The sequence below is a fragment of the Camelus bactrianus genome, chromosome 10 (assembly GCF_048773025.1).
Source record: "Camelus bactrianus isolate YW-2024 breed Bactrian camel chromosome 10, ASM4877302v1, whole genome shotgun sequence".
In the NCBI taxonomy this organism is placed as follows: Eukaryota; Metazoa; Chordata; class Mammalia; order Artiodactyla; family Camelidae; genus Camelus; species Camelus bactrianus.
Genome location: NC_133548.1, coordinates 26,874,384 through 26,895,542, shown reverse-complemented (window position 1 = coordinate 26,895,542; position 21,159 = coordinate 26,874,384). Strand labels below are relative to the sequence as shown.

Here is a 21,159-nt window from a genome sequence, read left to right as displayed (position 1 = left end):
CATGGAGCAGAAGGACCACAGGAGCTGATCCACGTCTTAGGACACACTGAGATACAGATTTTCATTTTCTTAAATGCTAGGTTCTGGAGCACATCATGCAGAAGATGCAGGATCAGTTTTTTGTCTTGTTCCCTCAACAGTCCCACTGTCCCCCTGCAAGCACCTTACCACTGAATCCTGAGAGCTCCGGAGAGGACCGGTCTGGATTTCTGTTTGCCCTTCTTGCAACTAGATGGGAACAGCCAAGGCTTCTAAGTGGCCACTTCCTGAGTTGCCTCAGGTCAAGGAGTAGAGTGACATCTGTGCTTACTAGGATATCCTGGCTTCAAGAGCTCCGCAAAGGAAGCCTGGATTCTAGTCTTATTTCTCCCCAGACTAATTTTGGACAAGCCACCTTCTCTGTCTAAAACTCTGTCTTGATCTCTTCTGTCAAAAGGAGGCAACACTACGCAGCACCAGCGCTTGTAAAGCTGCAGTTATTAATTACTATTATTAATACATACCCTCTGCATTTTTATCATTTAGAGTTGTTTTTTCATTTAAATTTGAATTCCTTAGGATGGCTGTGAAGCCCAAATGAGATAACACAGGTGAAAGTTCTCTGAGTGAAATACATCCTCCAAATGGAAGTTTAGGATCCTTGTTTGCTAACTGACTTTGTCTTTCAAGATGCTCAGGTAAAAATATCAAATTATGCCAACGGTTGACACTGAGCATAACTGAAAGCACATGAACACATATATACTCCCACCCACATTAGCCTGCATAACCAGCACCAACACAGCAGCTGAAGACCCATGACTGGCTTTAAAGGTTTGGACGGGGCAGGCGGGAAGGTAGGAGTTGGATCCAAGGTCCCAAAGTACATAAACTGGTTTTCGCAAGGGTGTTTATGGATGCGGCTATCAATGGGGAGGTAGGAAGCGAAATGACTGGTTTTGCTTTCTCCTTTCCCAAATAAACAGGGCAGCTGTTAAACCAGACGTGAGTCTGATCCTGTGCAGCTTTAAGAGCAGCCTGCTGCATTCTGAAGCAGGCAAAAATGTAAACAAAGCCTGTAACTCTAGAGCGAGGCAGACCCGCCATAGGTTTCATAATGGGACAGTCCACGGGCCCTGCGCCAAGAAAAATGAAATGTTAGCCCAGGCCTTTAAACTGAGTCGTGTAGAAGCAGAGTGCATATTTGTTTAACACACACACACGCAGACCATCCTCCCTGCCAATACATTTCTGAACCCTCCTGAATAAAAGCTGGAATCCTCGTCGAGATCGTGGTTCAGAACCAATATTGTTCGTATAGTTCTGCTCTTGAGTGTGAAAAGACTTTCCTGCTAAAGGTGGAAGGAAATGTTTCTTTCTCTCTCTTTTTTTTTTTTTTTTTTGGCGCAAGTTAATTACGAAGTATGACTGTGAAAATAAAATAAATGAGCCCATTTCACCCATCTCCGTATCTGAATTCTATCATACGAGTTGCCAATTGGTTTTCTCATCCTCTCACTCAATATCTGCTGTTAATTTGTTTGCTATTTCAAGAACTTGAAGACTGTCAGCAAAATACATGATGCATTACAAAACTTATAATTGGAAATAAAAACATCTGAAGCTTTTCTGACAGGGTGAACGTAAAGTATCATTGCGCTGTGGATCAGAACAAGGAAACGGAACACAGAAACGTGAGCAACCTTGTAGCTGTTTGTGTGCAAATACAATTATAAACGCTGCAGAGAGGGGATTCAACACTTAACTCCCTCTTTGAAAAATGCTGAGAAAATTACATCTAAATGAATGAACGAACTCAACATGTTTATGATTCGAAATGAGGGGAAGAGAGAAAGGGAAAAAACAAACAAAAAATCCTGCTCCCACTTCCTTTGAAAATGCAGCTCCCTGGGCTTTCTCTTGCTATTTCCCCCACTACAGAGTTACACTGCGTAGGCACCGTCTAATTTTCCTGCTGCAGAAGTTAAGCCACTTCCTCCACAGTTACTAAATCTGACAAATTACACCTGGGTCTACTCTAACATGAAAAAGTATGCTCTTTGTTCCTGACCCCTTGGTCAACATGGAGATCAAATTCCTGGACATCGGAAAGCCCCACTCATATTCATTAAAAGCCACGGGAGACTAGCTCTGTGTTTCTGTTCAGGAGGGAACGAGGTGCAGGCTGTTGCAGAATAATATGACTGCCACGCTTAGGTTGGAGCGAGATGGACCTTTTACAGTTTTTCAGTTTGACTGCTGATTCATTGGTACATGGATTTTTTTTTTTTCCCTAAATAAGCATCTTAGTAGTAAAAGAGCAATTGAAATCAGAAAAAAAAAAAAAAAAAAAAAAAAAAAAGAAGGAGCTAGTTGATTTTTAAATGCCAAGTCCCACCAGTGAGTTTATCAAATCTGCTTGCATGAAAACTCTGGCTACAAAGCCAGTAACCAAAAATACAAAGATGATTTCAAAATGCCACCTCCCCTCTACCCTGGCCAGACAGGCAGTTAAGTTACCACAGTGGCTAATGTTTGACAGGCAGGAATTTTGTCTCCTCTACCTAGCCATAATCAGCCTCTGGAAAAGATGAGACGGAGCTGAGAGTGATCACAAGAAGAAATCGGGAACCATCTCAGTGGCGGAGAATCAACACGAGGGATATAAGAAATCCACGAGCTTTCCTTTGTGAGAGCAAAGTCCTATGTAGATCGAACTGCCAGGCCACATAAGACCCTCTTCTGTCCCCCAAAGAGGGAGAAAAAAACACAACAGAAGAAAAGCCACGACTGAACTGTTAGTCCCGTGACAGTACCTCACACTGATTCCTTTCATCAAGATTCTTGGAAGAATGAGGTGATAAAGGAGTATATACAGAAGCCACAGAACCTGGTGGGAGACCTCCTGAGGCCAAGTTGACCCCAAGAACTGGTCAACTCTTGCCTTCCTTCCAAGGGAGCACCTTTTTTCCAAGACAAGGCATCCCACTTATAATTTCTTCCATGTAGGCCACGGAATTTTCCCAGACCCATCAAGCCACATCCAAACTTTCTTCCTTGCAGATCTAATAAGTTCTGCAGTGCACTCCAACGGTAAACACCCACGAGTGCTCAGGACTGTTTTAAGTTATTTTCCACATACAAATTCCTCCTAAATCGTCAGCCAAGAGACACCGCTTTAATTCCCTCTGGTCTTTAGGAAGCTTTCTGCTGTGCTGCAAGTTATAAACGTGTAATGAGTATGAGCGAACACTTTGTTTACCGCGAAACCGAGTGACAATCCACACTTTGCAAATACACGAGTTAAGAGCTATCTCCCTGGTCAGACGGCAATTACTTTTAAAAAACCTGTGACAGGATGGAAATCCTTAATATCAAGGTTTTTATTTTGATTTCTGTTTTTAAATGAAAATCATTAGCAGTATCAGCAAATCGGAACTTAATATTTCCTCCAGATAAGTCACTGGAAAGGCAAGGAAATCAAACTTAAATCAGTTTATATTATTTGGGGGCTAGAATACCTAATGGGTTACTAAGCAGGCGTCCATCTATGTGCGACTCTCAGGGATGAAAAATCCTTATTTCTGACGGGAGGAAAGTAGCAGCTCTGGTATAAGTCCCCCCAAACTTTGCTCGCAGTCAAATTCTTAATAGTGAAATAGGCTAAAAATCGCACAAGCTATTAAAATAATCAAGCATGCCCGCAACCATGTACGCTCTTCGACAATTCTAATTTTGGTGACTATTTAAGTGAGTGGCATCCGAGAGAAAGTGGGGCAGCCCTCACTGCCCCAGTTTTACAAATAGAGAAGTTAAGGGATTTGCCTCGTGTTGCGCCATCAGCAGAGGCTAAACTAAGGCTGGAACCCACCCCACAAGACTCCTGGTGCAATCGTCTTCATATGAAGGTGGGCAAAGGTATAAAGCAGATGGGAAACACTAACCCCATGACGTCAATAACAGCTATAACACTTATCAAGTGCTTACTCTGCCAGGAAGTCTTCTGCGGGTTGTGGATGCATTAACTCACTTGTAACGACTAAGAGAGAGAAGTCATGTTGCTATTTCCCACTTTAGAGATGGGGAAACAGAGGCAAGGAGATATTCAGAAAGAAATGCCTAAGGCTGCAAGGCTGATTATGCAGTGGAGCTGGGGAGATCTGTTCTTCCCTGCACAGAAATGCTAACGCAGGCATTCCTAAATCAGTGTTCCCATTACAGCCATTCTGGGAATATTAATTTTCACAAGATATCTTCACAGTGAGATCCAAATTGTTGATGCCTCTAAAATATACGATGAAATTGTCATGTCTTTTTCATCCACCTCTGTATTCTTGGTCAAAAGACAAAGTACCAACAATTCTTATAGGTGAGGCAGATTCCATTTAAAGATCTCCCTCATTGTAAAGAGATGTTAGGCTGGAAATAGTTCAAACTTTCCAGAAATCCCAAAAAATGGTGGGTAAAAACAACTTCAGGATAACATTTTAGAAAACGAATGCTGCTTATTTTCTTGTCTCTGCCACTTTCCTTGATATTAAAATAAAACTTTTTTGAATGATCTCAATCCAGGACAGACATAAACTTTGTCCAAAGTCTATACCACTACCAAAAACAAATTATGCCCCATCACTTCACATATTTGAATGACTATGTTTTGTTATTTCTTGAGGTGCTGTAAGATCTGCCTCAGGATCCAAAAATCACTCCCTCGTTCATCACTGCCATAATCTGGTTTAGCTAAACCCTATCCTAAACAGATGTGAATCTGCTCAGATAAGGCAGGAAGTTTGTCTGCTGTCATTATTCCAGCAACCATCCATCCGGGGACTCTCTGAAAGTCTTGTTTGTTCAGGAACGACCTTAAATGTTCTGTGCTCTTTGAAGATTTTTCAAAAATCATCTTAAATTATTGAAAAAGTCATCTTAACTCCATAGAGCACTTCTCGGCCAGAGGTCATTCCTCAACTACTGTATAGTCATTAAGAAGTGAGCTGAGAAGCTGAAAAAGCTCTCTCTCTCCTGCCCTTAACCCAGAAATCGCTAATACCGACACCCGACGTCACCCTGAGATGGGTTTTCAGAATATGGTTGGATAGGGCTAATTTCTGCTGTCTGTTCTCTTGTCCTTTATCACCTTCTAACATATAAAAAGCACTAATAAAGCTGGGTATAATGCAGTTCATAACCACCAGTTACCACACCACTATCACCACCACCACAGGCATACCAGGTACCCGGCTGTCAGATTCAAATTAAGATGCTACCACTTAGCATCTGTGTGACTCTTGAGCTGTTACTTAACCTTTCTGTGCCCGAGTTTTCTCATCTGCCAAATGAGAATCACAATAGTGCCTGTCTCTTAAAGGTAGTTTGAAGAAAATGAGATAATAGATATGAAGGACTTAGAACAGTGCCAGGCACTTGGTAAGTACTCAATTAAGAGTTCACAATCACTGTCAGGTTGATTTTAAACAGAAATACATTTCCTGTATCCACTCATCAGTTCTTCTGGATACCAACTAGTAACACCAGGGGAAAAAAAAATCACAGGCAATCTCTCAACTTTCTAGTCTACAAAGGACAATCCAAACTGTTGCACGGGGTGGCCAATCTGAATTCACTGGCTGTTCTTGTCCAGGCTTGTCACAACTCCTAGGGCGGGGCCAAAGGACTTTTCCATGCTGAGTGAGTGAAGGTTAGTTTTTCTGCTCTCTATGCATGCAGAGCTCTCAAAAAGTAAGTAAGCCAATAACTAAACATCCAAGATGCCTCTGATACTGATATTCTGATCTAACACTCCCATTTCAAAGATGAAAAAACTGGCTCTACAGGCTAAGAAACTTGCTCACGTTCACCAAAATACTTAGTGGCAGAGCTAAGGCCCCCCAAATGGTAATTATTCTAAGCAAACCACCAGGCACTCTTCTCGATCTACTGCATACATCACCTAATTTAATCCTCATAATGACCCTCTAAAGGAGGAATTATTTTCACTGCCTTCGAGATGGAGATGCAGAAACTGAGGTTCATTTGCTACGAATTACCTTCTTCAAAACCAGACTACTGGCAACTGATGAAGCCAGGATGAAAATGCTTTCTCGTCTGGCCCCAAAGAACAGGAGCCAGCTTCAAGTTTTCTAGAACTCAGTACTGAGAATTCTAGAACTAAGTTCTCAACCCGTAACTTCCAAACTGTGCATCAGTCTTGCCTGGGGAGCTTTAAAAAATACAGATACTAACTACTACATATAAAACAGACAAATAGCAAGTTCATACTGTAGGGCAAGGGGAACTACATTCAGGATCTTGTAGTAACCTATAATGAAAAAGAATCTGAAAAGGAACAGATGTATGTATATGTATGACTGAAACATTATCCTGCACACCAGAAACTGACACAACATTGTAAACTGATTACACTTCAATTAAAAACAAAAAAACAAAAAACAGATCCCTGGGCTCTATCTCAGGGAGAAGAGAGTCTGGGGAGGATACAGCTTCAAGATCTGTATTTCTTCGGAGTTGCTTGGGTGATTCTGATGTGTAGCAAGATTTGAGAAACTAATCTAAGCAAGATATTTCATGAGTGCTTCCAATGGGAAACGAGAAGGAGATGAGTCACCAAAGGCTGATGGACCTTCAGAGTGACTGAATCTGTGTTAAGGGTAACGGTGCCCTTCCCGCAAGTCCGTCTGGGTCCCCTAGACCGACGTGACATACACACGTCTACCACAGCCCTGCTCGCACTGATCTTGCCTGAAGAAATCTGCCTCACAAAGGTAAACAACAAGCATCATGCTCAGCCGCGGTGGCAGAACATGGGTTCTGCCGGAAACGCCGCAAAAAGGTGTCCTTCCACCCGGATCCTTTGCGTTTCAAGCACCGAAGTCGGCACCATCCTTTCTTAGGGCTGAGCTAAAAAGCGGAGAGGGAAGGCTGAATGAACACTTACCAAGGTGCCCCGTATATCCTGAATCCCTTCACTGTTACCTCCGAGTCTTGTAAGTAAATACTGTTTGTCAGGAGGGACTGCACGTTGTCAAAGTCCTCTGGTTTCAATTTGGACACAGAGGGGAAACGGTAGTAGTCCTGTTTAACAAGGTCTGCCATGAATTCCTTATCAAATGTCAGTTCATGATTCCCAGCAATCACTATTTTATATTCATATGGCAGGTTTCCTGAAATAAGAAAAAAAGAACACCAATTAGCACGTTCATTTCCCATCACGAAGCACAGCAGCCGAGGCTGTGATTAGCAGACAGTGCACCCAAATGAAACAGCTCCCACATTCCTTTATATTTCCATGGGAACCAAAATTTATGACTACTCCATTATACTAACAAAAATGACAATAAACAGGAGATAGGAAGCCGCTCAGAAGCTAAAAAGCTACTAAGGAGACACTAAGTTTTCTAGTTCCATTTCCCTCTTCTGTTTGCTACAGATTCACTGGGATGAATCCACCCTGCGATGAATCCCCACTTTACAATTATCCAGCAGAAAGCACTTTAATCACGAGCCTTAAAAAAGGTCTGGACTTGGTTTTGAGCCTCAGAAAAATAAGCCGACCGGCTATTTTTCACAACTCAGATAACTGCTAGATTTTTAGAATAACCTTCGTACAAAAGACAGGGCACAGCCAAGCATTCCACAGTTTACATAAATGAAAGGAACCACACACAGTACAAGTTAGAGTTTACCGTTTTGGCTTGTGAATAAAAGGAACATTAATAATGGACCCCTGATTAGAAGGCTAACTTTCCTCCCATTGGGATGGGAGAAGAAACTGTAAAGCTTAACCTCCTTTTAATATTTATGGCATGGAAATGTGAGTTCTCGGTGTGTGCTTTTTATGCAAAAGTTTCCCGATCAAAATGAGATAATTCTGGGAAGAAGAATGAAGGCTATAAAGGAAAACCCAAACACCAGACTTCTGCATAGATTTATAATGTTTGAATAAAGTACAGATCATACATATTAATAACTCACCGTGATGTTATAAGAACCAAAATCCAAAGGGAGATAGTGCTGGGCAGCTGTCCCCATCCTGAAATTAATGCCCTTTTCTCTTCTTTGTCATTATCCATCCCTCAAGCCTCACCACTGGGCAGCTGCTCATTTTATTTTATTTCATTTTATTTTGAGGAGGAAAAGGATGGGATGATGGTACCTATAATTCCAGCTTCCTGATACTCCTGGGTCCAATGCAAAATTAATGTTTCCTGCTATTCCAGGAAGAATGCAAGTTACCACTAGCAGGAAATTGGATACATTTGTTGTAAGAATTGGTCCTTGCCAGCAAGCCAGACTCAGTGATTCAATTAATGAAGCTTATAGTTGGGGAGAGAATTATATTTTGGGGGAGGGGAGCACCAGTTTTGTCATAGGTCCACTCGGATTTCAGCAATGTAAACTGGAGGCTACAGTGGGAAGTCCACAATCTCAGCAGCACACTGCAAACATAATCTGCTAATATTTAAGCTGTTTTTAAGATTGCCAGAATATGCTTTGCAATGCTACTGATTTTTCTCTAGTTTTAAATTTCTAGGTTTCTAACAGTATTAAAATAGTATACACAGCATGTGGGTTAATGGGGAGATGAAAGGAGGGAGGATGAAAGCAGTCAGAAAACAACAGTGCAGAAAGACGAAACCCAAAAAGTGGTGGCCGAGCATCAACAGATATCCTTGGCTACTAGCCTCCAATGCTGTGTGACAAGTCTCTGGCCTCAGCTATTTGCAAGGCTGCAGCGAAGAGCTCATACAAAACAGGAAGCCTTTCTCAAATGCGAGTTTATAATCTGCACTGGCATAAGACAATAAGGGGTGTGATGTATGTTGCAAGCTCCTTGGATAGAATGATTGTATTTTGCACAATTCCCTGCACTTAACATACAGATATATTAAAGAGACTGCAAATTCCCAGCACTGACCAGGATGGAACTTTCTGAGATGTGCCACAATGCCAATATCATGGCTCTGTGACCCCACCGGCCTGATGCTGCATCCCCAGACTCACCTGTGCCCCCAAGGCTGGCACAGGCTGAAACGTTTTCCTGGACAGTAATCTTTTCCAAGGCAGGTCCTACCTGCATGAATCTTTGAGCACTTCTGTTGGTACAAATCGCGCTGTTGCTGCCGGGGTCCCCTTTAATCATTCATGATGATGGACTCACTGTAAACCCTGTCTTTAGGCACCACTGCTCTTGCAAGAGGCCTTGGCTTCTTGCTTTTTCCATTTTAGAGCTTTGGTTCAGGGATGGTATGGGTGAGATGGGGAAACAGGCAAAGGAAGTATATTTCTACTCTTCAGATCAGTTTAAAAAAAAAAAAGTAAAACTGCTGCAAAGTAAATCTTTCTCAGGAAGACAGGCCTCTTCAGTGTCTTTTAAATCAAATTTTGGAGACTCAGCACAAAGCAGCAGCCACCAAAATGAACAGCCGCAGAAACTGTAATGATATTTACACATTGCCAACAAACTCATCTCTTTCTGAGAATGCAATAGTAGTTTCCAACTTCCCTCCTCTGTTACCTATGTTATGAGATTGCCTGACGTATTTTCTTTTTGGCTGAACTGACCTTTCATCTATAATCTGCCAACCTTTATGTTTTATATGAAAAGAGTAAGCAGGGCAGCTGACAAATCTCCTGTTACTTGATGGCATTTTAGTTTTTTTCCAGACTAGATTAATTTGGAAGGCTCTGCAGTCAAGCTCTGACTTATTGGTATTCAAATAGCATTATTTTAAAATTGTCAGACAAAGAGGTGCCTGCCTTATCCATTTTATTCAGATCAGGCCATTGAAGCTGACCTGCCTGAATAAAAACCAAGGCCATATGCAGCTATTCTAATGTAGAAAATCTCTTGCTTTGAATGACCTAAAGCATTCTACAAACCAAGGAATTCTATCTTTCCCAAGACATGGTATTTGCTCTACTGATGAGACACACGATTATTTTAGGTATAATAGAGATAAGCTTTTGACAAAATGTCAAGTAGTTTTGTGTGTTTTAAAAATGTATATTTGGAAAAATACAACAATGCAAGTAATGGCATATGGCTTCATTTCTCTATTTTTCATTTCTGTTTTCATTTTTCTACTTTTGTATATAAAAAGAGATGATTTAAAGAAAACTATTGAGGAAATAATAGAACAGATAATTCACAGATATGGCAAAATGACGGCTGTAGCAAGTGAATGAATGAAATATGGGAAACTATCCCATCAATTAGTTCAGTTTAGACCTACAGATCATTTAAGAAAGACTTTAACATCTTGGAGGCAGCAATCAAATTTTATTCAAACTTGTGTCTTTTACTGTAGCTGTGCTGCCTTGCTGTATCACATAAATAGGCGCTCACTTAAAAACTAAAGGATAAATGAAAGTCAGCTGGGTCCTCACTGCTATTTCCCAGCTCTAATTATCCTACACTCTCGCCACTGCCTTTTCCCTAAGCAGCCATCACAACTTGTTCCTCCAGCTCGCAGGCTCCTTTTGACTCCCCACTTGACATACAATATGTCCTGTAACCTCAAGGTAAGATCTCTCTTTTTTTTAAAAATTTATGTATTTTTATTGCAGTATAGTCAGTTTACTATGTGTCAATTTCTGGTGTACAGCATAATGTTTCAGTCATACATATACACACATATATTCATTTTCATTATAGGTTACTACAAGATATTGAATATAGTTCCCTGTGCTATACAGAAGAAACTTGTTGCTTATCTATTTTATATATGGTAGTTAATATGTGCAAATCTCAAGCTCCCAATTTATCCCTTCATTTCTTTCTCTTCACTTCCTGATCACTTCATCTGTTTACATCTTCTCATCTTTCTAATAATTGGCCTCTTAATCCCTTTCCTGCTACTGGCACTTTAATTTTTCAGACATCTTTCTATGATGTTTTGGGTCTGTTTATTTATTTATTTCTCCTCCTTAGTAAGTTTATGTTTACCCACCTCAAGAAAATAAAAACAAGCAGCTATTCACACAACAGACACACACACACATACACTCACCATACACCTCAAATGCAATCCTAAATCATCCCTAACCTTAGTTCTTCTTTGAGATGCTTCCTCAGTTTACTTCTAAACCTCTGGAAAGAGGATTCCAGAAGTTTGCAGCTGGTAGGTCAAATTCAGCGCACAGATGTATTATACTTGGCCCTCAACTGTATTTTATTTTATTTTATTAGTTGAACTAACATTTAGAAATCAGGAGATACCACAGAAAAATTCAGGGTTTCTGGCTTCTTTTGGAAAATCAAAAAATCAGGCAGTACTGACCTCCAGTCTGTCACAGACCTCCTCACTCCATGTTCCTTCTCACACCTGGCCCACTAATCACGACTGTGTTGCCTGATGGGCCACCCTGTTATTAGAATCAGCAACTCAGAGACAAATGGTTACTCAGAATTTACCCAATGCAATCTGCCTTTGTTTCCGTACTCTTCCAAAAGCATCCCTGAACATCAATCATAACCTCCTAAGAACCAAAGCCAAGGCTTTTTCTCCATCATCATTGCCACAGATCATATACCACAGTGACATCTCTGTCTGTCAAAGTATTTATTCCCAAGATTAGTGATGCTGCCCTCTCCCTGCTCCTCCTCCCTCTCCGATCCTTCCTTTCCTGTCTTCTTCCTCAGCTCCCTTTGCCTCCCATCTCACTCTCAGCTGACTCATTACACTCTCCCTCTTCAGCTTTACTTCCATGAATATTACTTAATATTTTCTTACTGCATGTGTCACATTTCTCTTTGCGATTTGATTTTTAAATTATTACAGTTGATACTGTGGAGGCAGCATGAGGGTAAGAGTGGGGACTCTGCAGGCTTCACACATGTCAGCTGTATGACCTTGGACAGAGTCCTTATGTCATCTAAAGTGCTTTAGCAGGACGGGGACAGTAACTGTACTACGTTGTGTTCCAGATAAAATTAGATACAGCTTCTAAAGCACATGCATGGTATGGAGTAAATAATCAGTGCACATTGATTATTATTTTACTGCAATATTTTAGTTTTGCTTTTTGCATGTGACTTGTCTCCTCCTAGACTGTGAGGTCCATTGATCCTGGCTTGTCATTCCTTGTTGGACCCAAAGTACCCAGTTCAGTACCTTCCAAATGGTAGGCCCACAAGAGTATCTGTTGAACAAGTGAAGGAATGAATGAATATCTGCCACATTCGCCAGGAGCTTCTTTACCCTGGGAGAATTCCAGGAATGAGCTTGTAGTCTTGAGCTATGACAAGGTTTAAATGAGTGTCGGATTCTCCTCCAAGTTTAAGCCCTTCTGACTTGCTAGTTCAATTAAAAACAAACAAACATAGTTGAGGGCCAACTGTAATACATCTGGGGGCTGAACTGGCCTACCAGCTGCAAGCTTCTGGAATCCTTTTTCCAGAACTTTAAAAGTGAAATGAGGAAACATCTCAAATCCAGTCTAGCCAAAAAATCTCCAACACAGTTTGAAACTGCAGTTTCTTCAAATATAAATGGGGTGGAAATAACAACACTACCCTTAAGGTTGGATGCACACTAAACAACATACTGCTTGTAAAGATTTGTACAGTTCCTAACACTTCATCATCACTCAGTAGATATTAACTGTGTTGAAATAATTTATTACAATGATTGCCCTTCCCCGCTGCCAACCAAGAAAATATTAGTTTACCCACAAATTGGATCACTCCCTAGTCACAATGGCACAATGTCACTGCCTTCAAAGAAAAGCATCTGAAGATGAAAAAGAAAACTTTGATTTTTGAAAGGTAGAAACTAACACGGTCCATTGTGTCCTCTAAGTTATCAAAAGTATTATTAGGGTCATTAGAACCTCTGGACCTAGAGGTGATGATGGCCTGTACACAGTGCAAACCCAGTGGCCTCTTTCCAGATGTTTCTAACTTTGAAAATGTGAGGCCTCAACACATCACTCCTTTCTTCCTTCTGTCATCCAGTTACCCATCTCTTCTAGTATATACAGAATTTAAAAACGTGTTGGCCATATTATGAGAAATGAGACTTTGAAAGGAGAATATAAGTCCAAGGTAATAAACCCAAATGTCTACAGAGACCAGTGAAGTCAAACAAAAATGTGAACTGAACTGGACAGAAGTAATAGAAGCAGCGAGACTCAGACACGTGTGCACCAGCATTTTAAAATAAACGTACATAAGCCCTGCTCTGGCCAAACAGGCTTCCTTGCTAGCTTGTCCCTCTGACACCAGTAAAAGTGAATGTCCCTCAAAATTAAGTATCATAACAACTGAAACTTATCTTTCTGTTCTAAATCATTATAGAGCGTGTTCCTCTAGAAAGCTCAAGTTCAGGTCAGATCAAAATCCAAGGTAATTCCAGAATACTTCCCTTTTCTTGGGATCTGCATGCCACCTCCCAGAAGTTGGCTCCTGCCCCACAGTCTTCATTCTTCATGAAGTGGGGGTATGGGAAATAGGGGCAACTGACTCATGCCAAATACCACCTTCCCCGCGCCCCAATCTTATCAGGGGTGTGATAAGCAAGGTTAATTGACTGCTATCTAGCTCCTGTTTTCTTCTCCTAAAATCCAGGGGAGGGGAACCCAGAGTATAAGAGGAGTTCTTTGAGAAGGAGAGCACCCCTAAAGGCTTACTGGGGCTCTGCTGGGTTTCCTGGGTGAAAGAAAACCTCCTTATATAAAGGTGACCCATCAATTTCAAGACCGCCAATCCCTATGTCCACTCCCCTCCATATTCGTAAATTCTAGACTTTGAAAATACAGGAGGAAGCCAAAAATATGTGTGTGGCGTTACATTCACATTAAATAGATCTTGCTCTATGTAGCAAGAAGAAAACAACCGAGATGACCAAGTCAGAAGAACCTGCAATGGTTCCCAGGTGCCCAGGAAAATACAACGCACAAGGCACAACCTTCAGGCTCACCTTCCCCTGCCAACATGCTAGAAAAAAATGAACTGTCTGAGATTAAAAAAAAAAAATATATATATATATATATATAGTTGGACCTATTATCTTGGGACCATTTCTAAACATATGAGAGACGCTGCAATTCAGTCACATTTCTGAAATCTTTGGTGGGCATGGGGCACTGGTGGTGGCCTGTTTTCAAACACTGTTCCCTAAAGCCAATGCTACCCCCAAGGTGGGTCAAAGAAGGCAATTTCTTCTGTTTAAAATTATTATTATATTTTTAGTATCATGACTCCAGCAGGGAGGGAAAATATTCAAACTCCTGAAGGCTCTCTGTTCCACTGAGGACTCAATAAGAATAACTTGGGCTTGAAAACTGGCCAAGCAGAAAATTTTGCAGGATGATAGAAGGAAAAAAATAATACCAGTAGCTACAAGGATGGAAGAACTATGGACGAAGGAGATGCGTCACCTAAATTCATTCCTTGGGGACTACTGGGGGCCATTAGCAGAGAAAGGCTGAGTCCAGTGTGGAGGCAGAGCAAGGCTCTGAGGCCAAGAGCAGGCAGAGCCCATCTTTCCCTGCTGTACTCACAGCACCTCGAAAAATGCTTGGTACTTCGCTGGTGCCCACTGTCTACTTGTTAAACAAATGAATGGACCTCCAGCCATCCCTCTCAGCTCCATGGTTTGCACTCACTCGCCTCGGCTGCAAAGCCACCAGAAGCGTTCAATCAGGGAAAGCTCTGTCTCTGACCTCAGTCTGTCCCCCGTCAGGCTCCATTAATTTTCACAAGTCCTGACAGCTCTACCGTTAATACTCACACTTGCTGATGGAGCCACACAGCAGGTTCAGACTGCTACCTTCTCCTCTGAAACTCATGCATTAGGGTTTCTTCCATGCTTGCAATGGGAAACCAAGTCTAAGAAATATTAAACACAGAAAACTAGATTACAATAATGTCAGGGCTGAGCCGGAAACCCAGGAGAATGGAGGGAATGACGGCTGAGTGAGCGCCCAGTGATCCGCTGCAGGAATTAGGGCGAGTGTGAGAAACCACTGCTGAAATGCTCCCTCCTCTTCTCCAGCCTCCTCTATAAAAAAAGAATCCCAAGGCAGCTGGAGATGTTATAAGCCTTAATCCACACAAAGGAGACAAGAGCTCAGCCCCCACCCAGGACAGCAGACCACCTCTGGGCCTGAGTAGTCACCAGTATATGGACTGATGGCAGGTAAGGGATTAAGAAATGTAAACCACAAGGTCATTAGCATCCATAATTATAAGGGGCCTGAAAACAGCTCAGAGATTTGCTTATTGCTCAGTAGCAACTTATCTGTAAGTATTCTTATCTCAACCATCACCTTATTCCAATACAACTTTTTGTGACACACACACACACACACACATCCATATACTTTACTACCACAAAGTTGTGAAAATGAACGACAATATTCTCCTTGTTTCTCAGCTGAGGACCTCTCAGTTGCCACCCAGACCAACACGGCACGTTCTGCACGTGAAGCTGTGGTAGTAACTGTCCCCAGAAGCATGGCTCCAGTTCTACTTGAGCATAACCATCTGGCTGGACAACAGGAACCACAGGTTGTCTGTTCACTGTTTCTTTGTCCAACCTCTTCCTTACAAATGAGGGCCCTTGGCTTGTTGAAAAGGACTTAGATCGCATACAACAAATTCTATCTGAACAATCAGACTATATCCTACAGGCCCTTCCATCTATTTCCTCAAACTTCAGAAAACTGAATCCAAATCAGGGTTCCACTGGACAGTCACAAGAAGAACTGGTGGTGACACTGTCAAGTCTCACCTTGACCAGCTGCGGGCACGTTTATGTCAGTCGAGCATATCGGGATGTGGCGAAAGTAGCACGATGGAAAGATCATGGCTTTGGAGTCAGATTTGGGACCAAGTTTCTCATTCTTTCACTATTACCTGTGAAACTCAAACTCAAAACATGCCATTTAACATGAAATAAGGCTAACAGCGCAACCTGCACGACAGAGTGGGCAGGCAGATGGAGTGAGATCGGTAAGGGACCTAACACAGACCTGACACCTAAAGGACGATTATTATTATGGTCATTTTTATCCCATCTTTGTTTTGCATTGTAACTTCATTCAGGATAAGAGGTTCATCTCCTACTTCTCATTATATTAAAAGAGTGTTCATTGGGGTGGGAGGTATATAGCTCAAGTGGTAGAGTGCGTGCTTAGCATGCATAAGGTCCCGGGTTCATTTCCCAGTACCTCCACTAAAAAAAATTAAATAGATAAAACTAATTACCACTCCCCCCAAAAAAACTTAAAAAAAAAGTATTCAATGAATATCTTTAATAAACTAGTGGTGTGGACTTGCAAAGCCTGTGGTGAACTGAAGAATAATATGTTGGGTTTTTTTCTCCCCCCAAAACCCCTTAAAAAAGCAATTGAGAAAACAGATGTTCCTTTCAGCAATAATTATAAAACAAGTCGCAATTATTCTACTGATAATTAGAGGAACAAATGCAAATCCTATGTGTCTGTGTTTTAAACCATTAAGTATGGTGAAAAATCAAATCAAATAAAAACAATGCTGGCAGGAAGGCCATGTTCTTTAAAAGAAATAACAATTTTAGAGGCTTTTTAGACTCCCTCCTCACTTCAACTCCACAAGTAGTTATAAAAATCTTTTTGTGATAACTACTATGATTTTTGCATGCTGAAACAATGCTTGGGCAGACGAACACAGGACTTGAGTGATTTCAGGAGGCTGGTCCACAGAAGCCAGAACAGAGGGTTGACAGTGGAAATAAAATCTCTGCCTTAACAGTGCCACTGGGGCTAGAGGAAAATGGTCTTCCAGAACTTGATTAAAACTAAATTGAAGAAGAACATATTTGGCTAATATTACATTAGACTAAAATATAGAAATGAACCCTAATACTCTCGAAATCTAATAAGAAAAAGCCATCTCAATTTCCAAACTTTCAAAAGCATCTTCTTTAAATGCATCACAGATCAATTTACATGGTACTTTTGCCAATAAGCAAAACCAAATCACAGGTTCCAATTGGCTTATATTGGAAAGTGTGAGAGCAAATGCTAGAAAATGCAATTACTGCAAACAAACTCCATTTTCTCCCCCTGAAGGGAATTTCAGAGAATATTTTATTGCCATCAAATACTGTTTCTGAAGGCATCAATATACAATTCTATTTTCTTTTCAGAGTGCCCACTCGCTATATAATCTAATCCACTCTATGGAATATCTTGAAATTTAGAGAAGAGTCTACGAAAAGAGATATTACCTTGCACACACATCCTATGTCAATTTTAATAATTTGCGCTCTGGACAGGAAGCCACATGGAGCACAATTTAGGATCCAATAAAATCGACTTTTCCCATTTTATAACTCAAAATTTTAATGAAGGATTCCAAGGGTAAAAATTTAAAAGAAACCTCTCAGGGAAGGATATTTTGATCAACAGTGACAGCAATGGGATGGAGAGAATGGAGACCACATTCATTCCCTTTCCAATTTTCGCTTCTCCTCCACCCGTCAACTGGCAAGGTTTTCTACTAATAAGAGCTCCAGATAATCAGAAGCTACAAAGAAGATTTTCCAGGGAGTGTGAAATCCTGCAGTCTCCTATGATAAGGTTTTGGTTTCACTGAAACACCAGTTCCAACAATCTCTGATCTCTTTCCTTGGGAACAGTTTTGTGGCCTAATGCCACAAGCCTCTCCTCGGAGATGAAGTAGTGCAAAGGATATATAGTATCATTTCTCTGGAAGAACGGATTTCTGGAAAGTCCATCATGGTCTTTGGGGCCCAAGGTTCCAGGAGGTGGAGCTGGAGGTATTGTTCACTTCCCACATCTTTATTCCTTAACTATGTGTTACGAGCTGAAGGTCTGTGTCCCCTCAAAATTCATATGTTGAAATCTTCAATGTGATGGTGTTTGGAGGTGCAGCCTTTGGGTGGTGATTAGACCATGAGGGTGGGGTGGAGCCTCCATGAATTAGTGTCCTTATAAAAGAGACACCACAGAGCTCCCTGCCCCTTCCACCAAGTGAAGACACAGTAAGAAGGCACCATATATAAATCAGACAGAAGACCCAGAATTCAACCATGCTGGCACCTTGATTTTGGACTTCCCAGCCTCCTAAAGAGTGAGAAATAAATTTCTGTTGTGTATAAGTCACCCAGTCTTGGGTATTCTGTTATAGCAACCTCAATGGACTAAGACATTGTAGTTTACTAGTTTCCAGAGATCTAGCCCCAGAATCTTGCAGCTACAGCTCAAGACACAATTTGCATCGTGTCTTCCTTAATCTGTTTTCTCATACATAGTATGCTTAAAGCCTAAGGTGTTCTTGAAAGCTCTCCTTTAAATAGTTCAATTAAATATTTCAAGGAATCTAGGTAATCAGGCCACAGTTGGAGAACACACTCTGTCTGTTGGACACTGCTCCCAGCAATACAGTAAAATGCAAAAAAGAGCAGAGGTGGTCTTGTTCTGTGAGGGTCCCTGTTCCCGAACATTTGAAGTCAAATGAATACATACAGCTTTAGCCTTAAATTGTTCATGAAAACACATGTCCATTTCTGTCCTTTATCACACACATACATGCCTTCTGACCAGGTGTGGATTTCCCCTATTTTTTGGTTTGCTGCTTTTATGGGCTGAATAGTGTCCCCCTGAAATTTGTATGTTGAAGCCATCTCCCCCAGTACCTCAAGTATGTGACTGTCGTTGAAGATGGAGCCTTTAAAGAGGTAGTTAAGTTAAAATGAGGCCACAGGATGGGCCATAATCCAATCTGACTGATGTCCTTATAAGAAGAAAAATTATGGACACGCAGAGAGACACCAGGAATCTGTACGCACAGAGGAAGGACCATGGGAGGACACAGAAAGTAGGCAGCAACCTACAAGCCAAGGAGAGAGGTCCCTGGCGAATCTAAACCCACTGTCACCGTGATCTTGGACTTCTAGCCTTCGGACTATGAGAAAGTAAATTTCTGTTGTTGAAGCCATCCAATCAGTGGTTTTTCATTGTGGAAGCTCTAGCAAACTAATATACATTCTTATAAGGCTTAATCCATCCTACACATTAAAGCTACAGTGATTCTATCAGAATATAAACCTAATCACACATACTCCCTCCATTCACTCACACGCTTGCTCATGTTAAAATCCTCCCAGACTCCCTATTACTGCCGGCAGACAGAAGGCCAAGCTCCCTGTGCCACGTGCACAGCTCTGTGTGATCTGGCCCCCCGCAGCCACCCCTCCACTCATACTCTGGGCTCTGAGTTTGCCAAATGCTTGCAGGTCACAGAATGCAGAATCTGTCTACAGGGCTTTTTCTCCCACTTGACTATGGACTTCATTTGGGTCAGACGATGATATTCTATTCCTCTTCACAGTTCCAGCAGGCCTCAATAATTATTTACCAAGTGAATGAATGACTGAAGAAATAATTTTATCCTGGTTAAGAGTAATGTGAATATGAGTAGCTAGTATCTCAATTTTGGATTCCACATGGCCTTAAAGCGTTACAAATCCTATTTTTATTTTATCCTAGGACGGCATCTGTTGTTATGTATCACAAGGTATAGTATTCATCTGTCATTAAGAAACCAGATCTGATTAAAAAAAAAATCTGTTATAACGGGACATTTTTATTGGGGAAGACCGACAAAAGCAAAGAAACTGGCCTGCACGTAGTAAAGATTCAAATTTGTTGAATGCGTGTACAAATGAATGGAAAAATAAATGAATGAACTATACACATCAAGCAAATAATGTGCTTCAATTTCAAAAGAGAAGGGAATTACTGTTGTTGCCATGATTAACGCTGTTCATTTAAAGATGTTTCCAGTCTTTGTTCCCAGGATTAGGCAGCTCAGAGGAGACAATCAATAGTGGAGTTAATGGAACAGCCATTCATTATTTGAAGAAGATGCCCGTATTTCTTCTTCGTTGTATTCCCTTCATCGGAACGTTTTCACTCCTGGGCCTCTCAGGCAAATCACTGCTGTTTTGACAGCTGGCTTTGCAGAGGCCACTCTTTATAAATGAGCCTCCTGACCAAGCCAAACAGGACACGTGTGTGCATCTTCTCAGGCCCCCAAGTCACTGGGTCAAATGAAAGAATCCAGGCTAACATACTTGCAGGGCCAGCTTTTTCCTTTTGCTTCCAACAGAAAAAAAAAAAAAAAAAAAAAAAAATCAAGAGGCAGCAGGGGGCTCCTGACCTCTTATCCTCTCATTCCAGGCTCACCGAGATTCTGACCTAAGTGAGTCCTCCAAGATCAGAACCATTCCTTGCGTGGAATGGGAAACTAAGACCCAGCAAGGCCAAATGGCTCAGGTCACCCAGGGAGTGGGCTGCAGGCAAGGCGGAACTCCTGATCTCACAGACCGAGCCTCTCCTCCTCCACCACATCGTACAATTACAGTCAGAGCTTTTGAGTCGGAGATTATTTAAATGATTCACTTTAAGATGAGGACATTTTGGTTCAGAAAAACGGAGAGGCTTTTCTGAAGCCTGTGCCTACAATCATGAATCTTGACTAGAATCAATCTGCCACTGCCTGCAAGGACCATCCAATAACCGCCAGGCATATGGCTGCTAATTTCTTCATATGTCATGGACACTCAAGACTCAAAAGTTTATTGTTGGGACGCTCTTTCCTGTTCTTTTTTAAACCTCTACTATTACAGTTTGAAATTATTTTCCTTTCATGTGACCCATGGAAAGCATCTTTTTAGCCACCTTAACAATGAGCTTAAATCAGAGAATCACTTAATAGAAATGACCTCTTTGAATCCAGCCACTATCCTTCCAAACTTTTCTTCTGTCTCTAACACTACTGCTGAGGCATCTTTGATGACACCTAGTAGTAAAGATCTTCCATGAGGCCAACACCCAGTTTTTACTTATTCTTTTCCTTCAGTAGCTAAGGGGCTGCATTTTTATTCAATCAATACAATAGCCCTTTTTCATATCAAATACCAAGGTGGTTTCTCAAAGTTGTGAACAGATTTTCTTACAACACACAGGCTTATCTTAATCACAGCTTTTCATGTCTGCATGTCTCAGAAATACTAGCATTTTTCACTAGGATTATTCCTCTCAGAGTGGGAGGTAAGGCCAGTGTTACTGATTCTTTTTTTTTTTTTTTTTTTGGTATATATTTATTTTTACTGAAGCATAGTCAGTTACAATGTTGTGTCAATTTTT

At 41.3% G+C, this 21,159-nt stretch overlaps 1 protein-coding gene across 6 annotated transcripts in view; it reads right to left on the bottom strand.

Annotated features, from left to right (window-relative positions):
- MPPED2 (metallophosphoesterase domain containing 2) overlaps nt 1-21,159 on the bottom strand; it is a 162,594-nt gene that overhangs the window by 69,448 nt on the left and 71,987 nt on the right. For all 6 annotated transcript variants that reach the window (XM_074372217.1, XM_074372214.1, XM_074372216.1 and 3 more), the window contains one exon: nt 6,935-7,160. In XM_074372217.1, coding sequence (XP_074228318.1) covers nt 6,935-7,160 — 226 coding nt within the window. The remainder of the gene's footprint in view (nt 1-6,934; nt 7,161-21,159) is intronic.